Below are 19,720 nucleotides of genomic sequence, written 5' to 3'. Positions count from 1 at the left end.
GCAACAAACAACAAAGGCAAGTTAATTGAGCAAAGCAGTGTTGAGATCAGTGTTGCCAACCTTGCGGTTTTCACGCCCAATTTGGCTAGTTAGTAGTTGGGCAATAGTAGGCCTAGGCCTAATTTTATCGGACCCGAACCGGAACTTATAAAACCGGTTTTAAGTTTCTTCGAACCTGAACCGGAACTGAACCAAATTTTGAAACAATCTTTGAACCAGAACCGGACCCGAACCGGAAAAATCAAACGGTTCGACTCCCTGGTTAAAATCCCTTTGTACTCTTCCATAATTCTCACTTCTCGGTCTGCCACATCGTTTACAACTTTGATGCTCTTTATCACTTTTTCCAATCTTTTATAATTCTGAAACTCCGGCCATCTTTCTACTGCATACTTCAAGAAACCAATGTCTCCCATACTGAATTGCAGCCTATGAAACAATAAAGCAGATCTTGCACTAACAAATTCATGCAATTTTGTGTCAGCAGAGACCGAAGGAAACACTGGCTTTTGTGGAGCCAAATGAACACCATGATATTTTTGGTAGTTGTGATACAGCTTGTAAGCATTAAGCAAGTATTTCTTTATCCTCTGTGGAAAGCTTCTTCTTCTTCTCTCTTTTGACTTGTACCGGTAGTAGCTTAGATTGGCAATGCCTCATCGTGCAGCCATGATACGGTAGTTGGGTACAGTTGTCGAATACCGATGATTCCACTTGGAGGCCGCAAGATGAGACATTCGTGGAGCATGTGTTGCATTGTTTGTTCTACCGCTCCGCAGACACATATCGGCGTATTGTGCAACCCCCACCTAAACAGATTAGCTCCAGTGCAGCCAACGTCACATCTGATCCTGTTCAATGTGACCCATGCCTTTCTTGAGAGGTCTGCTCCGGGAGGGATGGAGAGTGCTGGTATAACTGAAAACTGGGGAGGAATATATGGCAGCTCATTCCATTCCTGGGCCCATGTCTCCATGCAGCTGAAGTTCTTATCCACAAGCTGTGTAGCATATCGATGGAATGGGCGCCTTGATGACAGGCGTTGAGGTGTGACTGGTCCATATTTTTGAGAGTGACTGTGGAGAAGGTGTTGAGGATCGAGTCTTGCATGCAAAGCCAGTTTGTGAGAGGCTTATTCCCTACGGACATGAGCAGGAGCAATGCCAGCCAAAGTTGGTAGATAAGCAGTAGGTGTGGGGCGGAGACAGCCAGTGATGATGCGCAAGGTGTCGTTAATGCATACATCCATCTTTTTTGTGTGTCTGCTACGGTTCCACACAGCTGTGGCATATTCGGCTGAGCTGTAGACCAAGGCTAGTGCACTTGTACGCAAGGTTGATGCTCGGGCTCCCCATCCTGTTCCTGCAAGGCCTCTCAAGAGGTTATTTCTCGAGGTAATCTTGGCACGGAGTGGCTCGATGTGGGGTCTGTAGGTCAATTGCCGGTTAAGTTTTACTCCAAGGTAAGTTGGGTTTGCAGTATATGGTAAAGGATTTTCTTTTAACGAGACAGACATTTGACGCTGGGATTCCCGATTATTTAAATGGAAAGCGGAGATTGTTGTTTTCGACGCATTCAGTTTGAGCCTCCACTTGTCCAAATAGTCAGCCACCAGTTTCAGGTTAGTTTCAAGTTTTCTTTCCACCTCATGCCAGTTCCTGTGGGCGTATAGAAGAGCTAGATCATCCACATAGCCATACTGTTGCGATGTAGTGCATGGTAGGTCACTTATATAGATATTAAATAGGAGTGGCGATAGTTTTGACCCTTGGGGGACGCCATTTTTCAGGCGGCGTGGTCTGCTGGGTTTTCCCTCGTTGGTATGCAGTATGAAGGTACAGTTCGATATGGTCTCTACCAGGAACTTAACCATGTGTCGGTCAGGAATGAGTTGTAATAGTTTCATAGTAAGACCACGGTGCCACACAGTGTCATATGCTGCTGTAAGATCCACTAGGACAACACCCACCTTCTCACGGGCTTCATAACCACTTTCGATGTCATCAGTAAGCTTGACAACCTGGTCAGTTGTACATCGGCCGCGTCGGAATCCAGCTTGTTCTTTTGGCAGTTTTGGATCAACGATTGGTTCGAGTCTGCTCAGTAAGAGACGCTCAAGTAACTTGTATGGTACACAGAGCAAGGAAATGGGGCCTGTAACTTTTAGGGTTATCAGCTGGCTTGTTGGGCTTTCTAATGGCTATGATGTTAGCTTTCCTCCAGATCTTTGGGAGGAGCAACTTCTTTAGGCAGAATGACATGAACTGTCGCAGCCACTCTCTTGCGAGTGGTCTAATATGTTCAATTAACTCTGGTGGGATTTTGTCTGGGCCTTGTGATTTGCCAGTTTTTAGGTGTTTGATGGCTGCGTCCAACTCAGAGATGTTAAAAGAGGTAGATAGGAAACAGCTGTGGAAAGCTAGGAAACAGCTAGGAAACAGCTGTGGAAAGCTGATGTGAGCATAAAGCGAATGGTAACAGCTCTTCTGTCGAATACCACATGTGGCCCGTGAAAGCTTGTGCGGCGACATTTGCAATTTCTAAAAATTCAGTTACAAAGGTATACTCCATCATTTTCTTATAAAAAGGTAAATCATTGACAGCCGCTTCAGAAGCAATGGGACACTGGAACCAATAAGGAGCATAAAAAATAGCAACAAATTTTCAGAATTGTTGAAGACTTTGCAAAATGTGTGGCTCCAAGTCTAGTTGGTTTCGCAACAACAGAATCTTCAATGCGTAAATAGGTGTTGACATCCACACAACTACCAAAAAAATCATGATGTTCATTTGGCTCCACAAAAGCCAGTGTTTCCTTTGGTTTCTGTAGACACAAAATTGCATGAATTTGTTGGTGCAAGACCTGCTTTATTGTTTCATAGGCTGCAATTCAGTATGGGAGACATTGGTTTCTTGAAGTATGCAGTAGAAAGATGGCCGGAGTTTCAGAATTATAAAAGATTGGAAAAAGTGATAAAGAGCATCAAAGTTGTAAACGATGTGGCAGACCGAGAAGTGAGAATTATGGAAGAGTACAAAGGGATTTTAACCCATGATGATTTTGATGAAGAAAGAAATGTAATTCTTCATTGCGCAAAAAGGGCAAGGCGGGATTATCCAGATTTCAAAAAAGCCACATTGTCACCCTCCAAGATGTAATTATTGACGTATTGGGAGTTTAGTTCAGTTTCGTTTGCCTGATCTAATAGCAAATAAGAGAAACCTGGATGATGGGCGACACCTTGATGCGGTGTTCAGGCTTTCAACTAAGGTAGCCCTTTCAAAAATAGGCATAATATTGCTACTATTTTGATCAAATCAAACTTTTCTTGTATCTTTTAAACATCGATCAATGAGGGCTTGATGCTTGGTGGCCAGGTGCTCGATGATGTTGAGCTTGCTGGCCGTGATGCCCTCGGTGTTCAGCTGCAGTACGGTGGGTCGTCGGTACTTTTCGACAGTGCGAGCACTGCCGTGCCCTGAAAAGGGCATTTTCCTACCCACCCTGCGCTGAACAGTCTCATTAGCTCTTGTTTGACAAGCTTCGTTTCGCATACGTATTTTGTATAATTTCGTATGTTACTGACGGGGGGGACCACGTGAAGGTACTTGTCTTCCTCCCCGCGCTTGGACTGAAAGCCCTGGATGACGAGACTGTCGAGTGGCTGATGGCATCATGCCCAAACATATAGTCCAGAAGAACAGCTCATACGACGAAGAAGAACATCGATCAATACCAAATATGTGGTGATTTCAGTCAGAAATGATTATTTTAGATGTTAGCAAGGGCATAGAGATAAAAAAAATCACTTAAAAACCCTCCAAAAAATTTTTTTTTTCTTTACCATACGTTTTCCCATATGGCCTATACTGAAAATTTCAAAGGGCCATTGCTTGGCGAATACTTGAACAAACCTGCTCAAATTTTTTTTGGGGAGTTTCTAGGACCAACTTCATAATCTGAAGGGGTTGCCGCCATGTTTTGGAAGAAAAGGTTTTTTTGACCCACCCTACTAGGCAGCATTTGAAAACAACAAAAAGATTCTAACATCCAATAGACTCCCAATCAAACGGAAATCAAAAATGTTCAACACCTACGTTTTACCAGTCGTGCTGTACAGTCTAGAATGCGTGAATTGGGCATCATCAACAATGAAAAAACTCACTACCCTCCAAAATCACATAATGAGAAGAATGACCAACAAAAGGCTACTTGACCACACAAAAACAGAAGATCTTTTAACTATGACAAAACTACATCAAAAGTTTTAAAACTGTTCGGCCACACTAAAAGATCACAATTCGGAATCAGCAAAATTTCCACAGAACGCAAAGTAGAAGGAAAAAGAAAACGTGGCAGACAACCAAAACGATGGCAAGACAACATTCAATCTGGACCGGACTCAACTTGGCGACACTGGGCGAGTTGAGTCAAAATCACCACTTTTGGAAGCAAATAACCCATGTTGATGCGCAATCTGCTGCAGGCGGAGATGGCGACTGATAAGTATTGTAATGATATGTGAACCAGTATTAGATTAATCAGTATCTAACCAGATTCGAACATTACTGCCATGAGATTGCAACAATTTTTAGTGTTAAAAAGTTTTCACATAGCAGTGTATTTTGCAAGGAGTTTTATTTTCAAATTGTATCTGCATCAACATTGATGTAAATTTAAGATTTGGACGATGCTCCCGGCAGCTGCTACCATACTCTAGTTAGTGCATTAAGTATTATTATTGTGTTACAACGCCGTGGTTAAAATATGTGTTTATGCAATGCTATCTAAGTTTTGTTGTGATATAACAAAAACCCTGATAATACTACCATTTTGCAGTTAGCTTACCAAATTACCCAATTTGCAAACTCTAGCAGTTAGGAGTGCAGCATTAATACAGTTCTTTGTAAATGAGTGTTTTTTTTTTTGTTTTTCAGAAACACAGGATTGAGTACTGATTAGGCCTTTATCTGTTCAATGTTACTGTAAGTGTAAATGGATAAATATAATCAAGACTGGTTCAACAATCTCCAGTGAAGAGAAATTTGTCTTCGCAAGCTGAGAAAATTTAAAGAAATCTAAAATTTCTGTTTGTTACTGCTTAGTGCTGTATTCTGCTATCATGACTGGACCTGAGTTTTCAAACTGTATGATGTCTTGGAAAAACTGATCTATGGAAGCAAACTATCACAGTGACAGAGGACGCCAATGCAAAAGTATCCAATGTGTATCTCAGACTTTGCATTCAGCACCCAATTTGGTATCTTGAACTCAAGATAATGCATCGTCAATATCATAATACGGAAGACTGGATTTCACAGCAAGAGCTTTTGATAAAGTGTAACAAATATATTACTTTAAAAAGTGGTGTAATTTTGACTCTGCTATGACAAACTAAAGGGAATAAAAGACTGGTCTCAACTTACGATATTTAACATTTGTCATCCAGTCATGCTGAACTTTTATCTTGTTTTAAACTATATTCAAGTTATTATATCTAATATATTGTATTATATATGAAGTGTTATGGTTCCATAACAAACATTTTGACCATCCCAGTGTTTTGTTGAGCCATAGTTACGTTCCAACAGTGCATTTGGCCACTGTAACTTAAAATGCAATTTGAATGCAGTCGGCCTGTTTAATGTGACAAATCAGGCCGTATTCTTGAGTCGGCCGTGGATAAACACAACTCAGTTGTTTGACAAGTGAATTGAGCGGGCGAGAAAATCCACAAAATATGTATACCACATAATGATCGGTTTTAGAAGATAAAGGTCATGAAATCGATTCTTCTTCTATCGAGTCTTCTAAAGTTCGTTGGCACACCACAGACCGACACATTCTTCCGCAACGGAGTTATACACTGACAGGTCCCACCTACTGCACCGGGTGGCAAGCCGAGGGCAAACAAGAAGGTGGTGCGCTGTTTGGGGCTCAGTGCCACAGATAGGCTACATGTAACTTGGCCCGTGTCGTAGCCCCACTCCACCATTGCAGACTTAGTGCGCCCAACACCGGTTTGGAGTCGGTTTAATGTTTTCCATTTTGCCCAAGGAGCGTTTGCCCCTGGGGGAGGGATTCTGATGGTGGGACCTTTATTTCAGTGTATGATGGGTCATTTTCGAGTTGTTGTTTCCATTGCCTACGTCTTGCTTCTTCTTTGGTTGAGGTTAGTGGCTGAACGTGTGTTAGGAAGCTTTTTCTTGATTTCAATCGGGTTTGTGCAGCCGTTTTTCCATATAGAGGATGTTTTTCATCACATGTTTGTTTTAGCCTTTCGGCTTGACTGTTAACGTCTCTTATGTGTGGTGGTGCAATACCAGCAAGCAGATCAAGTTTGCTGGTATTTGTGGGCTTCAGACACCCAGTAATAAGACGACAAGAATGATTGAGTACCGAGTTAAGCTTCGATGAGTGGCAGGACCTGTTCCAAACAGGGCATGCATATTCTGTTGTGGACTAGCACAAAGCCAATGCGGTCATTCTAAGGGTTTGTGGATTAGTGCCCCACCCAGAGTTGGTAAGCTTCCTCAGGATATTGTTTCTGGTGTTAACCTTAGCCTTTGTGTTTTCAATGTGCTTTTTGTAGCTGAGAGTACGGTCCAGTGTCACTCCAAGGTAGACGGGGTTAGGGCAATGCTCCAGCTCTGCTCCCAACCAGGAGATTTTGAGGGTCCTTGTAGCTTCTGTGTTTTTTAGGTGGAAAGAACATACTTGTGTCTTTGAAGGGTTAGCTTTGAGGTGATTATTGGTGTGATATTGTGTTAACTCAACGAGCGACTTTGTGAGGTTTTGTTCTATAGCAACAAAGGTCTTTTCTTGTGATGTTATGCAAAGATCATCGGCGTATATAAACCGCTTAGTGTGTTGATCTATCGGTTGATCGTTGGTGTATATGTTATACAGTAACGGTGCTAGAACACTTCCTTGAGGAAGTCCATTCCGTTGATGATGCCAGCGGCTTGTTTTTGAATTCAGGATAACTTGGAATCGTCTGTTGTGGAGTAACGTTGCTATAAGCTTTGGGATCATAGTACAAGCAATCACGTCGCGATCCCTGTCAGCACACTACACAGTAGTAGCTGCGAATTCTACTAAAACCTCTAAAGAGAGATTATACTATCTACTGATATGAAGACCCCTAGATGCAAGAAGAGAGGCCAAACATCACAACGATCGGCTTTTATCAAAGCCGGCGTTGACCATAATATCTCTCAACGCTGAAGGGGAATCCGCACCCAAGCAAGCTCTGATTTCCAAATTGTGCAGAGACCATCACTGTGATGTTCTCTGCCTTCAAGAAACTCACCGAGGGGAAAACGATCCAAGACTTCAAGTGGACGGCATGAAAAATGTCATTGAAAGGCCGCATGAAAAACATGGCAGCGCCATGTTTGTCAGGGAAGGACTGGTTGTGCAATCAATATCAAAGCTCAATCTGAAGGACATCGAAGCGCTGTCCTCCACCTACTCAATTTGAACTTCCTCCTTTCTTAACTACAGAGAAACCACAAGTTGTGATTGGTGATTTGAACAGCATAGCACCCAGTGGGGATACAGTGAAACAAACCTTGATGGTGAAGCTGTTGAGTTATGGGCGGAAAACTACCAACTCAGCCTAATACATGAAATCGATTACCTTGCTGTTACAACAATAAAAAGTACAAAGTCAATGTCTGAATCAATATGGGTAGCCCCACAGCAGATTACATTACATGTTCTTAAGCAAGTGTGCTATTTTAATTGTGTAATTCTGTTGAGGTGTTGTCGATTACTGTCCTATAACAACCTTTAATAACGCAATCTGTTATTGCTAAACTTGCATTTAGAAAATTTTGTGTTTGTACCATTCTTGAAACGTCTATGACTTGTTGACTAGAAGAATGAGTTATGATATAATATTACTATAGTTTCTGGAAGCTTCTGGTCAAAGCAAACCTATTATAAGTAGTCGCGTGTTTTGATTGTGATTTTTAATAATTTATGTAGAGTTGTGTATTATGAGGATTAGAAGTTGAGAAGTCCTAATGAAAAGTATATTGAAGACGATTGTAGAGCTCTAGCCGATATCGAATAGATTGTAAAAGTGGAATTAACTTGACTGTTTAACGTTTGATAACCCAATAAATTACGTCATCAGTCTTTCCAAAGTCTCTTTACGTGTAAGATCGAAAGAACTGTGACAGCCAATAACAACAGCAAATGAAAATGACACTCTACAATGCAATTTTTAGGCCAGATTGTCCAGCAAACCAAATCCAACCTTACAGGTTATGATATAAACAGCTTTTCTTTGGAAAACAAGCAACACGGTCTTCCGAGCGATGACAAAGCAAACTAGCTTGTTACGCCTTCCCTTCAAGTTGTTAAATCAACACAATAAAATTTAGCATTACCTGATGGTATCTTTTTATTGTGTTGGATGAATTTATAATTCTCAGGTCAACTGCACGTCATCAACCGCCTCATGAGTGCCAACATGAGGAGAATCCGAGTGACAGCTGTTGACAATTTTCAAGGAGAGGAAAACGATATCATTTTGCTTTCATTGGTTCGGAGCAACGACGATGTAAGCACCACACGCCAATAAGTAAACCCGTTAATTTTGTTTTTACAATGAGAAAAGTCTAGCACAGAAATTGAAAACCATAGACAGATAAAACCAAGCCACCACACGGCATTTAACATAATACATTAAAGTGAACATAAACTATAAACTACAAACGTTTTTTCGGCCATACACATGTTAGCTCTTTCCAAGTAACTAAAAACAACATGTGTAATATGTATGGCCAAAAATGTTCGTAGTGTATAGGACATAGGTTATGTTCACTTTAATGTATTATGTTAAATGCCGTGTGGTTGTGTGGTTTTATCTGTCTATGGTTGAAGAAAGTCACCTCTTACCAAAATTGTATTTGAAATTGAAAAGCTTTATCATTAAAAGAACCATTCAGTCCAGCCCTAATTCAAACCTACTCAAAGCAATAACCTGTAATTGATAGCAAATACAATTAGGTCACGATAGCCTAATACATGACAATTTGAAGATGTTTTTTATCAAAGTATGCTCTACAGAGAAGAATCTTAATTTTGTCAAAATGCAACGACACAGACTAACATTCTTGAAAATAATTTGCTCATATTGAATTTGCACTGATAAATGGGCTAGATCAGGGGTCACCAAATTCAATTCAATTCAATTTATTTTTCTTTGTCAAAACGCAAAAGAAATGAAATTGTGAAAAAGAAATACAGTAACAAAACCAACAAAAGGAAAAGGTGGCAAAACCATAATGGTTTAAGACGTGCATGAAAAGATCTAATATTGCGGAATATGCATCGATAAGTATAGTTAAGCACGGCCACCAAACCTGATACTGTAAAACAAGTAGATGAATTAGTTAAGAACCAGTCGCCTCCTCGTTCCTGAAACAAATGGCGGCCCGCGGAAGGTATCAGCGTGCAAGTATAACCAAAAATACTCTTCTTGAGGAGTTAGAGAGCATGAAGGCAAAAAATACTTTCCGAGAGGCATATTTTCGCTTCACATACGCTACGATTCCACCGACGAACTAATTAGATTGCAGTTCTAGGTTGGGGCCACTTAAAGTTATTCCCATACGATATCCAACCACACTGTCCCAGTGGTTGATTAATACGTCTGTTTTCGAATTTCGAAATTGTCTGTCAGCATAGGGTTGCTTATTTTTAGTTTACAAATTTCCTGTGAACACTAGTGTGCGTTTCGCCTTTAATGTGTTTCATGAGCAGTGTTCCCTTTATGCAAGTTTTTGTTGGCAAAATAGGTCGGTGTGCCAACTCAATTTATATATAAATTATAAATTTAAAGACTTTTTCTGGTTGTAATACGAAAATATTTAGCTTAGAACTGCAAAATGTTGTTAATCAACAATTCTTGCCATGCTGATAAGCACCGCAAGTGACAGTTGTCTAATAATCAAAGAAAGGTGGTTTTATAGACTCTCACAAAAAGGATGAAAAACCAATTCATAACTGTTTTTAGAAGGAACACTGTTCATGAGTTACGATAGAAACGTTTTTTTTTGGTGATTTCTACAAGCGTTTGTTTCAGGGGGCCTAGTGTCTTTCTTCCTGTTATTGGAGCCTATTTTTCACTGATGTGTTTGCAGGTCACCATTGTTACCTGTATTGCGATGCGTCAAACATTTCCTTGTTTAACATTATTAGGCAAATGCGTTCTTTTCTAGCATAAGAGTCAATCAAAAGTCAAATTTATTAGTGTGGCCCACCACAGCTCTCCTTAATGCTAAAGTGACCCGCATGCAAAAAGGTTGGTGACCAGGGGCGCCTGAACGATTTTTGACTGGGGGGGGGGAAGATTACGAAAAAAGGGCACTTTTGTTTACTAAAAGGCCAATTTTTTTCAAGTTTTAAGATAAGATATAGCGATAATACAGTTAGAAGGCGTCAGATGCAATTTGTAGGTCATATTCACAGACATGGAGATTTGGAAAAATTAGCTCTATTGGGGATGATACAGGGAAAAAGAAGCAGAGGTCGACAAAGATTAACTTATTTAAACAGCTTGAATCAATGGGCCACAAACACAACAGTCAAAACGAACGATTTTATACGAATGGCAAATGACAGAGAAGTTTGGAAGACCATGATCGCCAACGTCTGTATCAGATCAGGCACATAATCATCATCATAGCGATAATGCTAATCTATCAGCTCACTATGTATTGAGTAATGATAGCCTACAAAGGTCCGGTATACAAAGAAGGGCATCATGCTATGTTATAATGATGTAACCTAGGCCTACTGTCAAGCCTAAAAGCAGCCTGCGGCCATGGCCACTAAGTAGTGCTTGAATGACCGCCGGTGCTACCTCCTCAATCGGCCAAGTTTGGTCGACGGTGTCTTCTAGCCAATTATTTAATTTCGCAATAGAATGATCGTGGATTAACTGTCGAAAATATGTATAGTATCAAAGAGTGACGCAAAATTAGGTCAGCGCGTCATAATCGCCACTGTTGCGTTGTGCGGGAATATTAGTTATTGATGGAATATATCCATCTGCGATCACGAGCGCTGTAAGTCTTGTATGTAATTTCCGACGTTTATTTTAACAAAGTCTTAATCCGAAGTGCTAATATTGTCGTTTTTATGTCGATTCGATGTTGTCGGACATTGAATCGTTGTTAAAAAGGAGGAACTAGATTAGTTGACATCCAAGAGGAAAATATTTTTTGATCATATTTTGCAAAAATTATGCTTCTTTTAGTAATGTCCTTCACATCATTGAAATACTTATTTTATTACTTTGCCGTCATCGTCAACACATGTCGAACGTTGCTTTTCGTTGCTAAAAAGAATTCTATTGGAGTGGCGAACTTCTTTAAAATCAGCTACATTGGAGACACTCGTGCGAGTGTCGTTAGACGGTTAGATGGTCCCGCAGTACTGGATTCCAATCCCGATAAAGCAGTTATTGCGTGCTGCAACGATTCTATTGTGGGACGTCGCCCAGGCCCAGACTTCAACACGCTAAGTGATCATTTTAGCATTGTTGCAAGTTTAATTCTATTTACTTGGGCTATCGTTATTTTTATTTTGGCCTCCAAGCACGCAGATTTGGCCGCCGAGAAAGAGCTCCCGGTAGGCCACGATGGCTGCCGAAAAAAAAAAACGAGCTTAAGGCCTGTAGGCTACTGTGTTGCAAAATTTTGTGCCGTAGATATTATTTTGAAGCAAAAATAAAAGATTATAATTAGGCTAAAAGCGAATAGCAGAAATTGTAATATTGCAAAATGTGCAGTAGCTTACATGACCTTAAAAGGGCACCATTGCCCCCCCTGCCCCTCCATCTGCAGAAAAATTGAGGGCAGGGGGGCATCCGCCCCCCTGCCTCCCCGCTTCCGGCGCCCCTGTTGGTGACCCCTGGGCTGGATGTTTATGTGTTACAAAATAATTACGAAATAACCCCTTGCGTTATAAATAAACAAACCACATATAAAGAAACTAACAAGAAAACTATGAGATTAGGTCCGTTAAATTTACACTGTTCGAGTTTGTCGGGTTACTAGAAAAAAAATTGTTTTCTAGACATTACAAATTCCAACCAACAATTAAAATTGTCATGGCACTGAAGCCGTCTTGCAGGGCGCAGGCACACTTTCTTTTAATAGAAGCCATAAAGCTGAGGAATGAGAGAGCCTATTCCTGGTCTAGGGTTTATCAACAATCTTAGTTATTTAACAATCTTAGTTCAACAATCAATCTTTATCAATCAATGTAGGGTTTATCATACAAGATGCCAACATAAATAACATATAAAATGAAAAAAACATGCCGCACCTTATATGCGGAAAATGAAAAGTTTTTAAATCATTTCTAAAATTTAATAGAAGCTTTAAAGTTAGTTAATTGTATACTTTTACTATAATTTTTTAAGAGCTTTTTACAAAGTTTGACTTCATTTTGTGTTCAAAATTTAGACATTGCTAACACATTGCAGGAGAAGATCGGCTTCTTGGCCATAGAGAATCGAGCTTGTGTTGCTTTGTCTCGAGCCAAAAAAGGACTGTTCTGCATTGGAAACGGAACTGTAAGTGGATGAAAGCCAATCCCGCAGTCTAAGAACAGATTATAAATTTAGAAAGTGTTTTGTAAATCAGCAACTTAAACTCATTTGTTACGCCATAGTTGAAAGAGTTTGTCAGTTGGCATTGCTGGCAATAGCGTAGATAATAAAGTTGTGAACTCCAAAGCGATAGTTAGATCAGCGTCATGATTATGATAACTGGATCAGTATTAACATACTGTATACCGCTGTACTATTGTAAGGTACTGATATATTATCGTGACAGTCACGCACGTGTTGGTGTTGAAATTCTTTTTTTTTCCTTCTTCGCGCACAACTCATCTGGCAACATCGCTGATAGCTGAATTTATTTATTTTTGTATTAACAATGTAACTATGCATTGTGTTGTGGTAATCAAAGAAATCGATGTTTCCATTTTTTTCAGCTATTAAAAAAGAAAAGCAGATTGTGGCGTTCTATTCTATCCAAGCTAGAGCGAGATGGAATGTTGGGCGATGCATTGCCTTTGCAGTGCAAACACCATCCAGAGACTATTGTCATGGCTAAAACTGTTCAGGATTTTCAGAAATTTCCGGAAGGTTTGGTTCATTGTTTGTTGAGTTTACCTTGCCTATGCCGAAGCTTTGTAACATCTTGACAGCTACTATAGTTCACTTTGTCTGATCATGTAACAAAAAAAGAAAACTCTTATTTTAAGGGATTGCATGTTAAATATTGCGAATGCTAAAAACTGCGATGTAGTACATTCAAGTTTGGCAATTGGCTTGAAGGTATGCCAAAAATAGAACGACTGCTACAGACTAAACCTGCAAAGGCCGACATATCGTTTCTGTAGATTAGAATGACCCCTTGTGCAGCGTATTCGATGCTTAGGACGTTGAATCCTGACGAACAAACGTCAAATCTACGCTTAATTCAGCACATCATATCCATTTCCCCCCATAAATTTGGGTAGGCTACCATAGGGGATCGAATGGCACAACAATTGAAGAGTCGCTAGCTTTCCATTTATGCAATCCTGGTTCAATTTCCGGCTTAAACTGGTTGTTGAAACAAAAATCTATCCAGAGTGTAATAAATTGGAACGCTGTAGTTTCTGAAAGAGAGCTACCGAAGAGAAAGGAACTTGCCAACCTTTCGTTAATGCAAAAAGGCTAGTTTAATGAGAACCTCGTCTTATCACCAGATGGTTGATGCCAAATATGGGACCACTTTTTAAGCTGGGACTTTTTAGGCTGCGACCTTTGAAATATTGAACCACCTTTTAAATCATGCCTTGTAGTCTATACGTGACACGGTGACAGCACAATCTTATTTTTTGGTAATTGTCAGTCTGAATTGCATGACACTCTCTTGATATTAAAGGTTATCCTGATGTAGTATATTATTAGTACATTGCTTTCATAAACATGTTTTCTTATCAGTATGTCGTGTAGCCTACATTTTTCAAGCAACTTGTCGATCAAAACTATTTTGGATGGTCTCACATGCTGTAAACTGAATAGGTTTTATTTTTTGCTTTGCCAGGTGGATGTGGGAAGCCTTGTCAATTCAGGTTGCCATGTGGACATGTCTGTGCCAGATCCTGTCATCCTGATGATGAAGATCACAAGTTGTTTGTGTGCAGGAAACCATGTCCGAAGTTTTGTGAAAATAAGCACAGATGCGTGAAAAAATGTTATCAAGAGTGTGTATGCTCAGTCAAGATGATGAAGGTAGATCAAATAAACTAATAATCAAAACAAGTATCTTTGGGGTGGCCAGAGTTTTGCCTGGTGTTTTTAGGCTTACTTTGAAGCTTTAGAGCTGACAAAGAAGCCATTTTTTGGCCGATTTCCTTTAAGTATTTCATAGAGTATGTTTCTGAGAAAAGTTTTGAATGATAAACTTATGTTCACTTCAGTTTATTTTTATTTCTGACCCATAGCCTACAAAGAAAAACAACACATGCCGAACATAGTAAAGGTCTTGAATAAAGTACAAGCCACAAAACGAAAACGTTATGGCAAGCTTGAGACCTATAAACAGGATAATCAGTTTTTAAAATTTGGCAGTCGCAACATCTTCAAACAAATTTAAAATTTAAATTTTAGAAAAATAACGAGAAAGAACAGTAAATAAAGTTTTCAAAAGTTATATGACTAAACAAAAAAAGTAGACAGCTGCTATGTGTTTTTAATATACCGTACTGCAAAACAATTAAAGTTTTTGCCCATGATCGTCAAAAACATAAGACAAATAAGTTTAGAATTGACCTTGAAGTTATAATGTCATAGCATATTGTTTATATCTAATTATCTAGAACAGGGGTCACCAAACTACGGCCCGCGGGTCAAAACCGGCCCGCGGGTCAAAACCGGCCCGCGAACTGATTTCATCCGGCCCGCCACGTGCTGCGGAAATAATTTGTACATTTTCCCACTTGGCAGCCTATATGTTGGTGTTCTGTTTTTATCATTAGGCCACCACAAATGGGGACAGCCTAGGCCAAATTTGGAAAGATGTAATGTTTTTTCAAGAGCACGATGCCCTGTAGTGTATCACAGTAGGGGATAACTTTTCCAGCAACTTTTCAATTTTCATCACAACTTGGCTATTCCACCGCTGACTTCGTTATTTATTGTGCTCAGTTCAAGTCAATGGAGATTTTAAATAGTTGTATATCTTTTCGCAACTTGCATCCGGCCCGCAGCTGTAAATCTCGCAGCAATCCGGCCCTCAGAGAAAAAAGTTTGGTGACCCCTGATCTAGAATATTACGTTACAGCCAGTGGATTGTAGGTTCGACACATTTTCGAGTAATTTCTACACACCTTTATGCAGCCACATTTATACAGTTTTCTCATGAGCGCAACGTTTTTCTGATCAGACCATCGAGCGATGCGGTCATGAACAAAAGATGCCATGTCATCAAGCGCCGGACGAATTTCGTTGTAAGATGCCTTGTCCGAAAAAACTATTGTGTGGGCATACCTGCGCTGAAATCTGCGGAAGACCTTGTTCTAAGCGTTGCAGAGTCACGGTGAAATCGAGTAGGTTACGTCATTTTTCTGTTTTCTACAAAAAATCTGCTTAAAATATATATGTAGTTTAATTTCTAGTCAAAAATCATATTCAGAAAGTGAAAATTATATTTTTAATAAGACTATCGTTCCTTTCAAGTTTTATTGTTTTAGTTCAACCTCTTTGCGGACATCGTCCTATGAATGTACTCTGCTATAGATCAAAGGTAATTCGCATGAGTGACTGTAAAGTTCCTTGCAATGTAACGTTGAAATGTGGACACAAATGCAAAGGCAACTGCTATAGCTGTCACCAGGTAACTTGGAACTTGCTGTATAAGCTAATACAAAAAATATATGTATAGATTTATAAGCTAACATTTCAAGAACTATTTTTAAAAATAATAAAATGACATCACAATGAATTAAAACCAAGCAAAAAGATTTAGTATGAGAAGGTGTTTTAATGACGATTTTGTGTGAATTTCTTTAGCGTCCGACTTTGCAAACGAAGAAACCGCAAGATCAAGCAGCGTTGTTTCAGCTCTCGGGGTGTGCGCTTGAGAAACGCATTTCAAGAATAGCTTTTCACTCAGCCTCACCAAGAGGATGAAGTTAGTTACAGATAATAATACTTCAACTAGCGGAAGACTTTACTTTTTCAGTTTGCGTCTGTAGTTCAAAATCTCTATCGGTGTGCAAAGCTGCCAGAATTAAACTTTCAAACAAGCTCGTTTAGTCTGAGAATAAAGATTCTTCTGGGCAATCCATCAAAACTGAAGGACAAGACTCGTATCTGATTTTATCAGCTGACTGATCCTGTGTTTTATTTCTGTTTGTCGCAGGGGCGCTTGCACCAACGTTGCCGAGAAAAATGCGGAAGAATATTGTTTTGTGGGCATGTATGTCAAGAAGACTGTTCTGCAAAGTGTCCTCCGTGCCAAAAGACATGCGAAACAGCATGTTTCCACAGCAAGTGTAAAAAAAAATGTTGGGAACCTTGTGTTTTGTGCAAGTATGTCACCAAATCATCACGTTTTGTATTAATTTGGCCTAAATCAACTTCACTTTGCACCCAATCATGAGCCATCCAAATGAAATAAAAAGTCATTCATTATCATCTAATGCAGGGGCGGGCAACATACAGCCCGCGGGCCGGATGCGGCCCGCGACGGGATTTTGAGTGGCCTGCAGACAGTTTCCGGTCTTTACATGACAATGTGGCTTGCGGCCACACTCTGCCGCAATCCCCCACTTTGCTTACTACGTCAAATAATAGTAACTGTTAGTTATTCTTTAGTTCTTTGTTTTCGGTTTTTAGTCAAATGACAAGCATGTTATGTTCCGTCATAAACGAGCCCTTCCATCCTTTTTCTTTGTCTCTTGTAAGAATCTTCTTCAATCTCAAGCCGGAAAAATAGATCAAAGTGAAATTTGGCTGATTTGTGTAACAATTAAACAGGGAACGTATACAAATAATAGTGATTGTTGGTTAAACTTTAGTTCTTTGTGTTTTTAGATTCTTTGTTTTCAGTTAAAATTAGATTTTAAATTTACAATAAATATTTTTCTATGGATTTTGCCAAGAAACATAAAGTTGAAAAGGAGTGTCGCAAATTTAACGAAGATTGGATGCTCAAGTACTTTTTCACACAAGTATCCTTGTCTATAGGTGGATAAATACACGATTAATGTAGCGATTCATGAATCCGGCCCGCCAAGTACTTCATTTTCCCATATCAGACCCGCCGAATGGAGAAGTTGCCCGCCCCTGAACTAATGCAAGATTGAGATTTGTTGAGTAGGTTTCAGCAAGCTACAAGCTAAAATCCATATCTTTTAAGCATTAACCAGTCAAGCCCATAAAAATAAGAAAATGTTGTTTTGTTACTCTTTTTGCAAATTAATGGCCTACATTCAAATGTTTTTAGAATATTTCGTTTAAGTATCGATTAAAGTTTGGTATACTTTCCATACAGAGAAAAGTGTCGAGTAAGATTTGACAGAAGCCGTGAATGTACAAAGCTTTGCTCTGAACCATGTGATAAGCCACTGAGTGAAAAGCCTTGCATAAGGGTAAGAATTTGACGATTTAGAGTACACTTGGTTTAATTTACAGGTAATTTTATTCAAAGTTTACAGTAGCCTACGTAAGCTTATTCACTACTTCAACATACAACTGTGAAGTGTTGTAACTTAGTCGGCATGTTTCAATGTTAACCTAAACATTTTGAAAATTCTTTAACATTTACTTTGACAGCTATACACACAAGTCTATTACAACTTGTGCTGCATTTCATGTGTTTTATGCTTTTAAATTTTTCGGCTGAGCTAGGAACGGACATGTAGGTTACGCTACTACCAAAAAAACGTTCATAAATATTTTAAACCAGTTTGCCACTTTCATTAGCACGTTAGTGTACAGCGGCTTGTTGGCAAAGCAAATCATGTCGGTGACTCGGAAGCAAAAGTGTTTTTGCTGTTACCAAACCATATTTCTAAACAAAAGCTTTCATTTCTGACCAAGAACAATCACTGCTTGAACGGCCTATAATCAAGTGATTTAACTGGAAAGTTTTCAAGTTACTAATGGATAAATCCGCTTCTGCTGGCAGAATACTATTATCATAGCATATTGCAGCTGATACCCTACCGTACCAAAATGATAAAATACCAACTGAATTAAAAGAAAAGACGTTTCAAAAGTTAACACTATATAGGATTGAGTTTTGTATAAAAAAATTTCTGGTTGTAAAAAATGTAAAATTCACTGACTGCCAACAGCGCCCTTCTCATTAAAATGCTACGATACCATAACCATTTCTCAATAATGCGATATCTAATAGCGGTATTTTATTCCTTTGATCGGAGACGCAAAAGCGCAATATTTTCAGTATAAAACAGAAAAGATCTTTACTGACCTGTAGCCTATACCTTTCCACTATTTTTTTAGCCTGTTATGGAGGTTGCAATGTTCAGAGGTTCCCTCTACAGTGCTACTTCAACTAAATTAGATAAATGTAAAATCTTTGTTAGGCCTATATTGTTCTTTAAATGAAGCTGAATAATTTAGGTCATTCTTGACGATGTGTTGAAAACGTTCGATCTAATCTAATTCTGTGTTACGTATTGTGTATTCAAGAAGATATGCTAAATCAATTGTCTTCCATGGCTTTGTAAGCTTCTGGCACAACAAAGATACAAAAGATGCAATTTCAAAATTTCAAGTGCTTTTTGCTGAAAACTATATTTCAACAGCTGATAAAGTGTGGTCACAAGTGCATAGGTTTGGTTGGCGAACCTTGCCCGAAACTCTGCCGAATTTGTGATAAAGAAACCGTCACTGAAATTTTCTTCGGAAATGAAGCAGAGCCCGATGCACGGTAAGAAATTATGAAATAATATATTTGATTTGGTCTGTAAGTCGTCTAAGATTGAATAGTGAAAAACATAGTAACAAGTAGCCTAATCAGCAGCAATGGCCTAGTGGTTTGAATACTCGCCTCCGCGCCGGTAGATGTGGGTTTAATTCCCCATCAGATCATACCAAAGACCTTTTATAATTGTGTTAAACTTCGCACCTGCTTGGCACTCAGCAAACGAGTGGGTTTCGATACTTCCCCGACGTCGTTCGCAACCACGGTGTACTCTGCTACCCCAACGGGCTGAGAGAATGGCGTTCGGACAACAAGGATGCTTCTTCAAAAACCCAGCAACTAATTGCAATTCAAGATCCTTTTTACGTTAGTCCTGGTAAGGAGCCCAAATTGCTCAACAAGCAAACAACAGTAACAAAACTGATGCAAGATAACAAACTTAGTGAGAAAAATATTTACGTTCTTAAAAAAAGGGATTTTTGGGCCTGAGCCAGGATTAAATTTAGGTGCCCTTTCTATGGGCTAAGTATTATTTTTTCTTATAGCCTAATCCTAGTGTATTCCCAATTCATATAGCCAACATGGTGCAATATCGGCATTCAGCGCTAGTTTGAAGACACAAACCTAGCCAAAAAAACGAAAAAAAAACTATGATAGAATGCAAAACAAATTTGCAAAGTTGCGTGATTTGAGCCAGAAATTTTGAACGTTGTTGAGATGTAGGCATTAAATTCGAAATCCAAAT

At 39.3% G+C, this 19,720-nt stretch overlaps 1 protein-coding gene across 1 annotated transcript in view; it reads left to right on the top strand.

Annotated features, from left to right (window-relative positions):
• LOC145781651 (NFX1-type zinc finger-containing protein 1-like) overlaps positions 1-19,720 on the top strand; it is a 76,399-nt gene that overhangs the window by 45,164 nt on the left and 11,515 nt on the right. The window contains exons 27-35 of the mRNA XM_082593326.1: positions 8,446-8,573; positions 12,510-12,599; positions 13,022-13,175; positions 14,125-14,312; positions 15,466-15,628; positions 15,773-15,915; positions 16,444-16,613; positions 17,578-17,674; positions 18,857-18,981. Coding sequence (XP_082449452.1) covers positions 8,446-8,573; positions 12,510-12,599; positions 13,022-13,175; positions 14,125-14,312; positions 15,466-15,628; positions 15,773-15,915; positions 16,444-16,613; positions 17,578-17,674; positions 18,857-18,981 — 1,258 coding nt within the window. The remainder of the gene's footprint in view (positions 1-8,445; positions 8,574-12,509; positions 12,600-13,021; positions 13,176-14,124; positions 14,313-15,465; positions 15,629-15,772; positions 15,916-16,443; positions 16,614-17,577; positions 17,675-18,856; positions 18,982-19,720) is intronic.

Source organism: Aplidium turbinatum, chromosome 13 (assembly GCF_918807975.1).
Source record: "Aplidium turbinatum chromosome 13, kaAplTurb1.1, whole genome shotgun sequence".
NCBI classification, from domain to species: Eukaryota; Metazoa; Chordata; class Ascidiacea; order Aplousobranchia; family Polyclinidae; genus Aplidium; species Aplidium turbinatum.
Note: the sequence above shows the minus strand (reverse complement) of the source record. Positions and strands in the feature narration are given on the sequence as shown.